Source organism: Centruroides sculpturatus, unplaced genomic scaffold (genome assembly GCF_000671375.1).
Source record: "Centruroides sculpturatus isolate CEXI.00-Female unplaced genomic scaffold, Cexi_2.0 scaffold16, whole genome shotgun sequence".
Classification (NCBI taxonomy): Eukaryota; Metazoa; Arthropoda; class Arachnida; order Scorpiones; family Buthidae; genus Centruroides; species Centruroides sculpturatus.
The window spans coordinates 1285231-1301531 of record NW_019384548.1 but is presented as its reverse complement, the minus strand read 5'-3'; the positions used below and the strand labels follow the sequence as shown (position 1 = coordinate 1301531).

General features: G+C 30.4%; 1 protein-coding gene across 1 annotated transcript in view; it reads right to left on the bottom strand.

Annotated features, from left to right (window-relative positions):
- LOC111623584 (PR domain zinc finger protein 15-like) overlaps positions 1–16301 on the bottom strand; it is a 74325-nt gene that overhangs the window by 32605 nt on the left and 25419 nt on the right. The window contains exons 3-4 of the mRNA XM_023366211.1: positions 13570–13846; positions 1079–1414 (exon numbers count right to left, since the gene is read on the bottom strand). Coding sequence (XP_023221979.1) covers positions 1079–1414; positions 13570–13827 — 594 coding nt within the window. The 5' untranslated portion in view covers positions 13828–13846. The remainder of the gene's footprint in view (positions 1–1078; positions 1415–13569; positions 13847–16301) is intronic.

Genomic DNA, 16301 nt, shown 5'->3' with positions numbered 1-16301 from the left:
TGCCAAATCTTTGATATTTTGTAGTTCTAAAGGTTCTTATCAAAAGTCTCTACAGACACAAGTCAAAAATAAACAGTTTTTGAGTTATTGAACATCCAAGAGGCAAAAAACCGCAAAAAATTTACGCACATGTTATGAAGCTCTAAATATTTTTTTCAACATATAAAATGATTAAAAAAATCCAAATTATCTTAAAATCCAATAAAAAACAAAAATTTTTTGATAGAACTAACATTTTTAACCTTGCTTAAAGGCCATCAACAGGTTCTAAAGATGGGACAAAAATCAAATAGAAAAACAAATTAAAAAGTATTTGACAGACATATATTGTCATGTGCACAAGTATTGAATATATAAATAGTAAATATAAAAATCAGATAAAATATTGATAAATATATAAAATAAGTAAAACAAAATGGTAAATATAAAATAAGGAGTACATAAAATGTAAATTAAAATACAATACAAAAATGAATAAAACTGTAAGCAGGGGGAATATTACAATAATATTGGAAGTTTATTACTTGACTTCAAATAATGCTTTCCAGGCAAGTGACATAGGTGCTGTGTCCCTAGTATTGATTGCAATCACTTTGATGATATAATAGCTTTATATATATATATATAAGGAATGCAGAACTAGGAATAATGCCTATCTAATCTTGCTGTCTAATTGACAAAACATGTTCAAATTTTCATTGTTAAGAAAAACAAATTCTAAAAATCCAGGATGATATATTATTTTAAAATGTAAAAGATTTACATTTTTACAAAAAAAAATTGTATATGAAAATCTAGAGGTTTTAAAAATGTTTAAATTTATTAGCAGTTTTTGTTTTATATTATTACAAATAAAACAATGTTGCATTTTTTGCAAATTATATTTGATTACCATCTGCAACATAAGGACTCATCATGACCACTGTATTAATTAAAACTACTTAAAAATATATATTATTAAAATGAATACAATTGCTTTTATATGATATTCTAAATTTTCATTTTGTATATTTAAAAAAATAATAATATTCATCCATAATTATTTTACACAAAGTTATATGATAAAATTCTGACATACTGTTCCAGTCATTGAAGCAGGGATTGTGACTGAAATTTCTTGAGCATTTCCATCAACCATTTCTCGTCCTGCTATATTTCCACTTTCATCAACAGCAAGCATGATTTGTTGGAAACTGCTGTTTTCTCCAGTAGTCACAGCTGTTACCATTCTAGCTCTATTATCAGTACTTGATGAAGATTTCATTGAACTGTCACTAGCAATGCCTTCTACTGTAGTATAAGTGTGAATTGTTTCATACTGTCCTTGATTCTGCTCATTCTGTCCTTGTTGTTCTGTACTAGCATAATATGCAGTTCCAGATGACGTATAATAGGTAGCAGCATTATAAGCATTCTAGAAAGAGAGAGATATATTTATATATGTNAAATTATACAAAACATGAGAAAAAAATTAAAAAATACATTTTTAAATTTGTTTCAATAATTATTATAATATATATATATATATATATGTATGTGTGTGTGTTATATGTTATAATAATTATTTAGATATTATTACAAGAGCTGGTTCAGTGTCAATAAAGGAATATAAAGCACTCTGCTTGTGCTTGTCCATGTAAATAAGTACTTATATTGCTGGCAATTCCTTCATGCCTTAGCCATAAGACAAAAATAAACTATTGCAGAAGTAGTTCACAGAGACATAAACAGCTCTTTGAGACAAGTGTTGAAGTGAACCAGCAAGAGTCAAGTACCTTTAAGGCATCCGAACTGTCAGAAACAATGTAGATAGTCTTACTAATAGGACAACAAATGCACCAAATAGTAGCTAACACTTCGGCTTGAAACACAATGAGAATCTTGCCCAACAGAACACAAAAACTCCTATTTTAATATCCCCCAGAAATGCCATCAATGTATCAGCTTTGAATCCATTTGTAAACCAAACTAAATCCTGTGGAAAAAAGGTCAGTTTTCTCAGATGCCAATCAAGATGACTATGACTAGAAAAAGAGATTAAAAATGTGCTTAAATTTAAAATGAGAGTTTTAAATGTGCTCATCAAAAGTTATAAACACCATCTGTTGTGTGCTCAAGTTCTCTCTCGTTCTCACTATAAAAGCATCTCTTGCATTATATATTTTTTGTGCTTTTTCTCCACTTTACTTTTGGTGTGTTTGGTTTTATATTTAATCCCTACATATTAACCAAGGCATCCAAGAAGAGTGCAGAAACAGCAAAGCCTACGAGGAAGGTTATAGTATTGACAATTTAGGTGAGAAAGGAACTTATCATGAAACATGAAAGCAGTACAAATGTGGCAGATCTGGTAGCCATGTTTAAGACTTCAAAGTCAATGGTGTACACCATTCTTAACAATGAAGCAATAAAAGAGGCAAATGTGTGACAATGTTGATCTCTAAGACATTGCTTGTTATTAAAGAGATGGAAAAACTTCGTCTAGTGTAGATGAATAAAAAGCAATTGGCTATTGATATCATCTTCAAGAGGATTATTTGTGAGAAAACCAAGCAAGTTGCATAGTGCCTTAAGAAATAAGACATCACTACTCATCATTAAAGTACAGTTAATGCAATTTTCATTTTATTTACAATATTTACATATTTTATTTATTGCTTTCATGTTTTAATTTATTATTTAGGGCAGTTAAATGTGTTATTTTTACCTTAAGTTAAAACAACAAATACACATAAGTTCATTGAAATGGGTATTGTTTAGAATTTGGAAACAGATTAATTCACTTTCCATTATTTCTAATGGAGAAAATTGATTGACTTTGAACAATCTCCTGAAACAAATTAAATTCAAAATATAAGATACCACTATAAATATAAGTTGTTTGATTTAAGAACTAATTGTATTCTCTTTCTAAAACTTGAAAATAAACGTTAATAAAAATAATTTATTCTGATATTATTATGTAAAATAAAATTAAAAAATAAAAAATAAAGATCAAACAAATATAAATTGCCAGATCATATTAGATCATATTAATGCTAATTTTAATTAATTAATTTAGCAATTTAAGCTTAAGCTTGACAATAAAATTCAGGATTTAATTTATAAGAGAAAATTGTTGGATAAATAAATAAATGAATAAAATCAAATTAATTTTTTTTTATTTCATTTTTGTTTGTTTTATATTTTATTCTAGTTTCCAGCCAATCAACAATCATAACATAAACTAAAAAAATTTATAAAAAACAGGAAGTCAGTTTAAAATATTAAAACAAATTCAATTAAATTTGAAGAAATTTTTTCATTATGTTATTATTATCCTAATTTCCAAACCAAGCAAACATTAATTTAGTAAGATTCTCTGTCAGCATGTTTTGCAGCATTCCAGTTGAAACTAAGCCATGAAAAAATGTCTTTATTGGGATACTTGTAGGTTCTGGTTATGTTGTCAAATTGCAAGTTTTGTTACTATCACTCGCATAGCAAAATGTACCTTGTTTCCACAACTAGACATTCCACAACGTTCCACTACCAGATACAATGGTGGACAAAACTTTAAAGACAAGCAAAAATTTCACCTAAACAATTAGCTTAATTAAGATTATTGGTTCAACCATGTTCGTATGCTTTAAAAAAGTAAATTAATAGGTTTATACAATAATGAAAGAATAGTGTTGGAGTAGTTCTTCCAAAAAATAGAAAACCAGGTAATTTATCTTGACAAAACTTTAAATACAACTGAAAAAATAACTGCAAATTTTCATATAAATGTAAATAAATGAGGATGTTTACATATATAGAGAGATCTGCATATATCTATTTACAAAAAAATCATCTGTCAAACATATGCAAAAGTGTAAAACTTGCAGAGACAGAACAAAGAGAAATTGATATTTTATGGACACACAGTTACAAAACTATCGTGCTGTAGCTATCCAAATAGGAAGGAGTCACACACTGTTGTCTACAACTATATTAAAAAAAAAAGTGATAAATACAACTTGAAAAACAAAGGTGAAAACCTGTTTACTGCAAGAGATAAGGCAGATTTTGAGGATTGAAAGTAACAGTGTGACATCAGTATCAAAAATTGTGAATCAATTAGAGTTAAAAGTTCATCCCTGTGCTGTTCAAAAAATGATAAAATCACCAGGACGACTTAAAAGAAAGAAATTGAAAAGAAAACCTCTCTTAACTAAAGAACATAAAACTGCAAGGTTGACTTGAGCATGAGATGACATGTCCTGGGATACAGAATAGCAATAGGTTATTTTTTCAGATGAAAAAAAGTTCAATCTGGATGGTCAAGATGGTCTGAACTATTATTTTCATAATTTGTGCAAAGATGAGAGGATTTTATCTTGATGACAGATGGGTGGTGATTCCATTATGGTGTGGGTTGCCATTTCTTGCAAGGAAAAGTCACCTATTGGATTCATAAATAGATGAATGGATTCAAAAAAGTATCAGAAACAGATTAAAATTACTTTATTTCCAAATGTATGAAAATTAGCAGGTAGAAAGTTTTATTTTATGCAAGACAATGCACCTGTCCATTCATCTTGCATCACAAAAAATTGGCTTCAGCAAAAACAAGTTCAACTGTTGGATCATCCATCTCAATCTCCAGATCTAAACCTGATTGAGAATATCTGAGGTGTGCTCTTAAGAACTATATATGCTGATAGCAAACAATACAGTTCAGTAAAAGACTTAAAAGTTGCAGCAGAGAAAGCATGACGTGCTATACCAACTTCCATACTCAAAACATTTATGAGTATGCCAGACTGCATTTTTGAGGTTATTTAAAAAAAGTGGTCCACAAGATTTTAATCTATTATTTGCAGTTATTTTTTCAGTTGTATTTAAAGTTTTGTCCTGTTTTTCTACTTTTTGGAAGAACTATTCAAACACTATTCTTTCATTATTATATAAGCCTATTAATTTACTTTTTTAAAGCATATGAAGCATATATCAAGATTGAACCAATAATTTTAATTTAGTTGTTTATGTGAAATTTTTTGCTTGTCTTTAAGGTTTTGTCCATCACTATATCTGTTAGCAGAAATATGCCCATAGTGAAACTGATTTTGTTTACATTGCAACAGGTTGGCATCAGCATTGTATCTTTTGAAAATTAATCATTATAAGAGTTAAATTTACACCATTAATAAGTTTTCTACATAGGTAATGATCTTCAAAATGCCATTGCCAAAGTATTGTCTAAACAGAAATATAGGATGATCTGTATCTGATGATGAACTTATGAACAATTTTTATTTGCTTGGTTGTGACAAGTATTTAGTTGACATAAATGACATATTTGCCAAGCTGCTACCACCAAAATCTGTAGTTTCTTCATTCTTTATGCAGTGTCAGCATCCTTTTTATTTAATGTCTCTTTTGACGGTTATGTCAATGTTAGCTACTCGTAAAATCTTAAATCAGTTTATTATTAAATTAGTTTTTAAATGAAAAGTGGCTATTATATATTGAAAATTTTTATGTTGTCAAATGAGTGTCACCTCCTTTGATTCTCAAGTCATTTTGTATTTATTTAAATACAAGAATGATAGCAAACACAATTAACTTAAAACTGGATATGCTGGATTTTAGTGGTTTCTGTGTTGTTATTTTATTCAAGAATGATAGATTTTAAACTTTTTACAAAATATGCATATATTTGAGTTTTCTTTGGCCTGAAGTCTTTATGTCTTCTTTATGAAGGTAGAATGCCATTATCCAGTTCAGTATCACCCTGTTTCATGATTGGACAATTTGCCATTTTTGAAAATGTAAATTTTTTTAGAACCCACTTTTGATAATGACAAAATGATAGCTTTAAAAGTTGGGCAATAAATAGTGCTATAGCAGCATATAATTAAATTTGTTCTCTACAGCCTCAATTCACAACAAATAATTGTAAACCAAAAAGTGTCTTGACATGGAACAGTCTCCCTTAAAAGTGTTATGTTCACAACAAATGCTCAAAAATTGAACCATGAATCTCAATTTACTTTACAACATGTGACCAAAAATGAGTTTCGCTGAGATACTTGGTGATGACGGTATATCCACTGACAAATTCAACATCGCATCATATTATCACCCAGAAGCAGATGATGGACATGCTGGTACTTTTTTTCTTTCAGTCATCAAACCATGTGCTCTCTGGAAGTGTTAATTAATTACACTTATTTCAAACACAATAGAGATGTTAGCCAAAACAATGTAAAATTAGAATGATTACCTATGAAACACTGTGGCATGTAGTTCAACAGTTTAATTATTGAGCATTTGTTAGGAGTGTAACATATATCTTTCATTATTATTGTATGTATGTGAGAAACTTTCAAACAATTGTATACAAAGTATTGTATATCCAAAACTACTGAAAATAACACCCCATGTTCATATAAAGTTTTTAGTTTACAATAACCCATATTATCATCTTCCAACTGATTTCCCTCTCCTCCTGATTCAGCTTGTATACAATATTTATAAACATCTGATTATACTTTTAATTGAACATTTTGAATTATAAAATTTGCACAAACATTAATTTAAAAAAAATCAATTAATTTTATACATTTGCAAATTATTTTTCATTTTCTCAAATAAATAAGTACTTTATATCAAGCCAAATGATTGCCATAATTAATCAGACTATTAATATGCTATAATTAATAGCCAAATTAATTATGGCAATTGTGTGGCTTAGTACCAACTTACTGACACTAAGCCAAGGTTTTGGGAAAGTTTATATTTGTACTTTATATCATTTTGGTCCTTAGAATGCCTTCCATTTACTGTAAATCATTCATTAAAATTATGTTCTAATCAAATTGTAATAATCAAATTGTTCTAATCAAATTGTAAAAATGATATCTGAATCACAGTTGATATCAGGTTATAATGAGTATGAGCTTTCAGAACTAGATACAAGATATATCTGAACTCCTGTAGGGTTAGTAAGGGTCAATACAAGTAACTTTGGTCTTGTGAACTGGAAGGTGCTGTAGATGCCTTAGGAGATACAGGAGGTAAGCATTTTGTGCTGCTGCTGTCTATTCTCTTCTCTATTCTGTAAAGCATGCATATTTTGCTGTTTACAAGTAGGTTATACAGAATTATCCTAATAAAAACAGTAAACCCAAATATTTGCATTTATTAGCAGGTAATTGATACTGTAGAGTATTTAAAGAGAGAATGTACACTGTCAGTTAAGCTGTCAGATGCATGATGGTTATGCATTATACCAATATGGAATATATCATTATGATTTTAATTTATAGTAAAGCACTGCCCACAACCTATATCATGAGCATTATCCATGTTGTCCAGTTCCAATGCACTGGGTATTTGCCTGCATGTGTCAATGGTTGTGAAACAAGCAGTTTTCTTGTAGATAGATTCAAGACTGGTGTGCCAAGTAGAATGCTCCCATTGGACTTTGAAGAACATATTTTGGTATGTACTGCAGCAAATCCATCAACAGGTACAATACATAAGCATTTTTAAACACTCCAGCAATGAATCACATGAGTGTCCTACATGGACATCAGTTGCCTCTGTATCATCTGCAGCAGATACAAACATTTGGTCCAGCACACCATATCACTACATGTCACTTTTGCTCAATGGTTCCTCAAACAGTGTGTTGAAGAATCCAAATTCCAGAGCTGATATTGTTTTCAGATAAGACATCATTTACCAGAAAGGGCCTGTTCAACTCACAGAATGGCCATATTTGGGATTACAAAAACCTCCCTGGCAACTGCCTTGGGGGTTTTTTATTCCTGATCACATGTTAATTTGGGATCAACATGTGAGTTGTTGCTGCTCTATGGTCAATCATAGAACAGTAGCTACTAGAATCATATATGCTACCACCTCATCTCAATGGCTTAGTGTACTTGACATTTCAGCAGGAAGCATTGCCTAAACTTCTGGAAGACATCCCCTTAAGCATCTGACACTACATATGGTTCCAGCATAATGGAGGTGCCAACACAATTCAATCCTATTGTTTGTCTCTGAATTTGTGGTTCAGATGATTATCTGAACCACAAATTCAGAGACAGATGGATTGACAGAGGGAGACCTATGATGTGGCCTCCACATTCTCCAGTATGTCAACTTCTTTTTGTGAAGTCACATGAAAAGTCTTATCTATGAGATACCAGTCAACTCTGCTGAAGAATTAATAAAATAAATTGTTGTAGTTGTAGGATGAGTCCTGGATTTCTGCTTCATGTATACAACAACAACAATTCAAGATGCAGTGCATGTAATAAAGTTGAAAACCATCATTTTGAACACCACCTGTAAGCAAGAATTTTGCAAAAACAGAAAAAGAAAAACAAACTTTTCCTATCTTCATCCATTTTCTGATAATATTGGCAGGTGCACTGGTATTGCATAGTTATACTTTTGTATTTTTGTTTTTATCCTTCATATTTATTAGCATGCCAATGGCACAATATATATATATTTACATAAAAGTACACAATTGTAAAAACAAACGATTTCTTTTTACAACATAAACATAAACAGTGTTAAAAACCAACAACAAATCTGTTAGTTATAAAATCACTTGTAAAATTGATATTTATTCTGTTGCACAAAAAGTTGTACCTGTTTAGCAGAGATTTAAAACATTAAAGGTTTTCATGCATTTGATTTTTTCACAACACAATTTCATCATCTTGGCTTTCCCACACATGTGTGCTTTACAAGATAGTGAGTAGGGGGAAGCAGCATCAAATGTTTATCTCCTGTAACTCCTCTCCTTAAGTAATATGCAGCACTCCTTGGTTCATAGGAACATGCTGCTTGTACTGACCCCTATAATTATTCCCTATCAATTTTTATATAAATTCAGATACACTCTTGTATAACAAAGCAACACTGAAATGAAATATTGCTATAGTAAGAGAAAAAATGTACAAAATATTTTATTATTGCTATATAAATAATTCTGAATCAAGAAATATTAAGAAATCAAAACACAAGCAGATTTATTGAAATAACAATTTCTGACTGTCCAAATATCATATTTACATATGTATAGGTTGCACATGTATATAAGCCACAACAAAATCTTCAGAAAGAAATTTTGAAAAAAATTATTTGACCTTCCATTTACTATGGTAGGCACAACAAGGTGAGGTTGAAGTATTCAGAAATGTAATTAATTCCACAAAGAGAATCATCTCATTATTCCCAAATTCTTTGTTCTCTGATCTTGTCTGACCATCCTTGAAAAATACTTTCTTGGGTTAACAAACCTTGTTAAGTAAGAATATGCCATTCATTGTTATTTGGACTAAGTCCAAGCAAGTTATGCAGAAAAATTCAAGTTAGACATTGTGTAATGTGCAGAAGAAAATAGCAAAACAGCAGAAGGGAGGAAATTTGATGTCAACAAGAAAAACATTCATCAATAAAGTAAAAAAAAAGAAAAAAAAAGCCTTCAAAAAGACTTTCAAAAATTTAGAAACATTTTGGGGAAAGAAGCCAGGTATCTCCATATAAAAACTGATTTCTTAAAAGATGCTCATAAAACAAGAACAAATGGATTTGCAGTGCCAATTGAAATACAGTAGAGCGTCGATTTTCCGAATCAATTGAGGACTGGGGTTGTTCGTATAACTGATATTTCGGATAACCGATTTATGTATGAAAAAATAGTTTAACGTATCCGATGTTGAAATTTTTATCCGTTGTGTGTCGCTTTGCGTTGAATTTTCGTCGATGTTAAGCCTAACAAAGACTATTGTATCGTTAAAAATTAGTTTTTTGTTTTGTACAAACAAAATAAATATATTGAAAAATATAAAAACAATAAAAAATTATATTTCAGATGTTAATTTAGTATCAAAAACGTAAAATATTTGAGTAGCCCAAGACATAGCCAAAGATTGAAGCTCCACAGCACTGGCGAAAATTTAAATTTGCCGACTGGAAATCTTTCGGATGATTGACGTTTCGGATGATTGACTTTCGGAAAATCGACGCTCTACTGTACTTCAATTCAAAACATACATGAAAGCAGAGAGATACAAAATTTTTCTCAATGAATTTAAAGCAAACTATGAGTAAGGCAATTTCAAATCAATAGTGCAATAATTTCCATCCACATATTTGAAGAAAAATTACTCCAGTTCCAGAAATACATTATTGAACTGAGGAAAAAGCATAAGGTGATTTGGAAACCACTGGACACACTGATGAAATAAGGTGTTTCATCAGTGTGTCCAGTGGCATGTCAAAAGAACCAATTGTAAACAAGGCAGACAAAAAAAACAGCACAAATGCAGATACAGCAGAAGTGCAGAATGGCTAGAATGATGATGTATATAGTTCTAATTTATAATTCTAGTCATCACTGCTGATGGTAACAAGCTACCATCACATCTAATTTTTAAATAAAATATATTTCTGAAGAAGTTATTTGAGAGAACTTTGATATGGGTGCAAAAAAAACAGCTGAATGACAGAACAACCCTTTCAGAACTGACTTATGGTCTGTTTGGTTTCAGCAATGGAATATGCTTTTATGTTGGTTATCTTATGTTAGTAATCGTAATTTAAGGAAATTTGAAGGAAAATGTGAAGAGGAACTATGTGACATACTGATAATAACAGAAGGAATGATGGCTTGTTGCAACCTTTAGACATACAGATCAATCACAAGAACATTTACAATGGCTATATTGCAAAATGAAAGTGAAATTCTTCAAAAACAATACTTAGCAGACACTTGAAGAAAGTATTATTGTATCAAATGGGTGAGTAGATTATGTCTGCATGGTGTCAATACCCTAGAAAAGGTGTCTGAAAGGTTTAAAGAACATCAGTATCTATTGCATTGATGGAAGTGAAGACAATGCCACATAGCACAAATCTCTTTTGAATGGAAACAATAAAAGCAGCAAGGAGCCGAGTGACAATAATCAATGATCTCTCCTCATCAAAGAAATAGAGGTATTTGTTACACTTATAACTGGTATACACTGTACCTATAAATATCAGTAGCAATAAATTGTTTTTAAATTGAAATATGTATTTAACCCGGGTTAGCGCAGTGGGGATTTTCAACACTCCAAATGTTTTAAAAGTTGCACTATTCATAGATTTCGCAACTAATATCTGTTTATTCTTCAATAGCTTCATGATTTTATGTATAGAGCATGCTCAGAAATTACTATGGTGTTGTAGAAACGGTGTTGCAATTTTCAGTGGGGTGTTTGGACACCCCACTGAAATTTAAAATAAACTTATAATAATAAACATGAATAAAAATAATTTATCTATAAGTTTATTTTAATTAGTTTTATTTTCTTACAAATTCAAAATAGCTGACTTTGATAAACACACTGACAAAAATATCAAACATAGCAAGCTTCTTGTCATTTGCATTGAGTGCCAAAGTATAATGTCAGCTAATGAATCAGAGTGACAAAAATGCTTGAAAAAAACAATTTAGATTTTTACTATTGGTTTTATAATAAGATCAAATGTAATGAGTTTTGATAAATGTTGTTTTTTATTTTCATGGATTTATGTACTAATGTAATATGTAATCAGACCTGAATATAATCATATGTATAATAACACATGCCTTTACCAAATAAATGAGTAAAACTTTATGAATTTTTACTTACATGCTTCATGGACCAAAAAAAATGTCGGGGTGGACAAACACCCCACTGCATTAATGCCGAAAAAAATTCAATGCACTAACGCAGGGTTAAGTTATTTCAAGTATAGACAGCTCTCCAACATTTGACTAATATTTTATACATACAAACAGATAGTCTAAATAAAATTTCTAAACAGTTAGTTACATTACTCAAATCACGAGACCATTAGAGATAGTGATCCCTAAAGCCAATCAATATACAAAAGAATATTAAAAACAAACCAGCTGACCAGTTAGAGCTCAAATATATATCACAGAAGAAGGCTAACAATGGATATGTGAAATTCGGATCGAGTTAAACGAGTTTAAGTCGTTTAAACAACGAAATTGATGAAATAAAACATTTATTTTAAACAAAGAAACAACCATTTCTATGCAGTATCGAGCCTTTTTCGGGGGGCGGATGTTCATCTTCCCGTCCCCGGAGTTACTTCCTCGCCCTCCGGAAACAAACTCTGAATCAACAGGATCTTATCCAAAGAAATCTATGATTGGTGTGAAAAGATAACGTGATAAAAGATCACCCGAAGATAAAAAAGGGGGGACAACCACAGGGTGTGGTGGACTTCGCCGTCCCGGAGCCGATCCGACTTTGCCGTCCGTTGATCCCTCGTTGAAGACCGTCACCGCCGAGCCGCCCATCCTGCCGCCCGTCGCTTGTGCAGCCGCCCGTCGAGCCCGGAGGAGGCAGTCCCTAGGAAACCTACTGGAGAGGTCCAACACTTATCCGAATTTCTGGCCGTAGTAGCCATCGAAACCAACAGAGGTATGAAACCCAACATATTGTGAACTCTCTCTCGGCGCGGCCCTTCCCACTCCGCGGAAACGATATATATTCCCTCTGTTAATTATAGTTTGTTTAATAAATGTCTGTTTGTGGTTAATTGGAGTCCTTAATTCGAATAGCGCACACACCTCACCGACGACCCCTCTCACCTCCTCCACTCGACCTGACAAAAGAATCCCGACTTCACGGGATAGAGAAAACATTATCCAAGCCATCCCCTGACCAGTGGGCAGTTCTCGCCGAACTGTTGCCTATCAAAAAGAGGTACGACCTCGTCCTACCTCAGGCTACCCACAGATATGCTAATCCAATAGCTAACAATTGCTAATCCTACAGCAGGCAATAGTGTAAAGAAATTCTTGGAACAACAAAACTAAAACAATAAAGGCTTTAAAAGCAAAAAATAGCTTAAAATGTATTTCTTTCAACACAAAAATCAGAAATAAAACAAAATTGTCATCATGCAAATTGCAATATAGTAGTTATAACAGCAGCTAAAAACCACTGTAATATGGCTCTTTGCACTCTAGAGCATATTTGTTCAGACCACTCAGGTTTTTCACACATTGCATTAAAGAAAATTTAGTAAATGGAAAATATTGCGAGATATTGTGTAATCATTAGAGTGACCCACAGAAAAATTTTTTAATGGCATGATATCTGGACCTTCAACAAGTAATATTTATACTGTTTAATATTTTTACATTAATTAACAACTTTTATTTTTAAATATTTTATTCTGATTGAATACTCACTTAAATGGACTTTAAATCTTTATATAATGTTTGAACATTAAATTTATTTATAAAATAAAATTCTTTCAACATAACAATATTCTTAACAAAACTTGTTTTAATTTTGTTCTTTAATTGTTATATTTAATCTCAAATAGAAATTAATAAATTCAAAAAGTTTACATCTTTTTAGATCTTGTTTAGAGCTTTAGAGTTTATTTCAAATCTATAAGAGAAGCTAAAAGAAAAGAAAATCAAGAAACAGTTTAACATTGCTTCTTGATTTTATTTTCTTTAAATTTTTGGAATATGCACAAATTAAAAAACTAGATATTATCTACCTGATTCTGATCTGTTGTGTATTGATATCCATCTGCTGTTTGAGTTACATAATATGTACCAGTGGTAGTCTGTTGCTGACCACTTTCACTTACTGTACCAATAGTAGTTGCAGTAATCATTTCTGAATTTTCTGATTGTTGATTAAGACTATCTCCTCCTACTGAAGTTCCATCTTGTATCTCTTTATTAAATGAAGCTAAATAATTCTGAATGTCCGAGATGGTTTCAGCTTCTGATTCTTCTCTATGATTCTCCATTTTGATAAATTGTTCTAATCTGTAATATTAAATTTAAAAATTTATATAAATAGAAATAAATCAAAAAGATAAAGTATATCAATAATTATTGTAAATTTTCTTACATAATTACAGTATATTCATAATTAGTTGTAAAAAAAACTTTACAATAAATAATCACTAAGTACAAAAAAAAATCTTTAATGATTATAATTTTTATTAATCACAAGTTATTTATTCTGTAATTTTTAAATTAAATAACTGTTTTTTACTTCAATTCAGAGACAGCACTTGAATAAAAGGAACATAATTTAAATTTTATAAATTTTTTGTTCCTTTAACACTCTTATTTCATATTAAAACAATTAAAAAACAAAATTTTGAAATAAAAGTAATCTTAATTGGTATTAAAGCTGCCAATTTGATCAGTTGCATTAAGTTAAACAACATTTTGAATCTTTTTCAATATCTCATCTGTTATTATGATTAGTTCTAGATTATCTGCTATTTGAATAATTTTTAATCATAACTCAGTGATTTTAATTAAAACTGAACAATAAGAGCTATAACTTTTGTCTCAGAATGATTCATTGCAAATACTTTTTTAATGACATCAATAATTTAAATGTATAAAACAATGATCATAAATTAATATTTTTCAAATTTGTTTCCTTATAAATTTAAAAACTTAGACCAAAAGGAAGAAAACTCATTCATTGTTCCTAGATATTTGGCTAATTGCAAAAAAGCATAAAATTTTTGTGAATATAGTCCACTAGTTCTGTGTATTTAAAAGTCAACTTGAAAGGCGGTGCAGATCATTTGATAGGTGGGTTACACAATTTTACATTGCAATCATGAGCCTGTGCCTTTGCAGCAATGGCTTCTCACATAGGCACAAGGTATGTTAGTGAGGCAAGTTATAAAAAATTTTATTGTTATAGCAATTTTCTGCAGGGATATATGCAACAATAAAATGTATGTATGGAAATATGATAAGTGTAATATAATGTCAATATCAAAAAGTTTTCTGCAAGCATTATGAATAAATAAAAAGAGCTATCTTCCAGAATACAATGTACAGAATATCTGAATATCAATATATATTTTGGAAGAGATGTTATTGAACAACATGCAATAAAATATCTAGAAAAACTTCTATAAAAATTCTCTGTTAAAGTAACAATATCTACATAGAGAAAACATTAAATTTTAAAAAAAATGTTTACTATATAATGTCAAATTTAATGTTTTCTCTATGTAGATATAGTTGGCAGTTCAGTATTTCATTTATTATTTTTAACACTGAACTGCCAAAACTTAGGTTGGAAAACAAGTCAAACCATCCAATTTTATATTTTATACAAAAATATCCTTGTTAGTGTAGTTAAATGTATTCCAGAAAAATACCATACTAATTGAATGTGTGCATGAATAAAGGGGACTACTCCAAATATACAATTTTTTTAATATTATTACACATTTGTGTAATCCTTAGAATTTCTCCTTGCCTAAAAAAACAAGATTTTTCTGTGCATTACAAGACATATACTCCAATTGTAAATCTCTGCACAAGTGAGCAACATCTTTATAGTATCCCTTCCTTTGTTGCAATCAGGGCATGGTTAGACAAAATAAAACAATACAATGATGTTTTATCCACTTTAATAGAAAAACTAACATTTTCAACATTTTAAACAGTTGTTATCAGGTTTAACCTAATAAATTTGAACAGTGATTGTAATTAGAATAAATTTTTTAAACAAAAAGAACATTGGCATAATTGGTTGCAACATCACACTTAACAAAAATTGAAAAACAGAAAAATCAATGTATGATAAACAGTGGTGGCCAAAAGTTTAGGACCACTATGCAATTTTTCTTATAAATACCTTTAACTGAAAAATTAATGTAACTAATATGATGCTGTTGTTAAATTTATAGAAACACTTATAAACTATGCATATATGGGATGCAAAGAACAGCTACTTATAGATTCAGTTATTCTGTGACAAGTACACAAACAACACAGAAAACTATGTAGCAAACAGAGATTATTGAAAAATACTTAACATCATCCCATATTTGTGGTTATTACACACAAACCACTTATAGAAAATACATACAACAGTTATTACACTTATAGAAAACAATGCAGCATGGGAGAACAATACTATATCTCAAACTTCAAGAGATAACCAGTGAAATTTCTTGATTGATGTGCCAAATTAGAAAGTAGGCATGCTACAAATATTTTGTATATTTCATATATATTAAAAATTGAATCATGCTTTCTGTTCAAGCATGTCTCTTAATCATCATCACATCTTGAACTAGCACAACTTGTTTGTCACTTGTCCTTCCTATTTGAGGAGGATTATTACCTGAAAGCTAGGGGTCTGTCCATGAGCAACCCTGTATCATCTGTGAACTGGTAATTTTTTACCTAGAAGAGAATATTTTTCTGGTATATGATAACCAAATTGTCTTATATA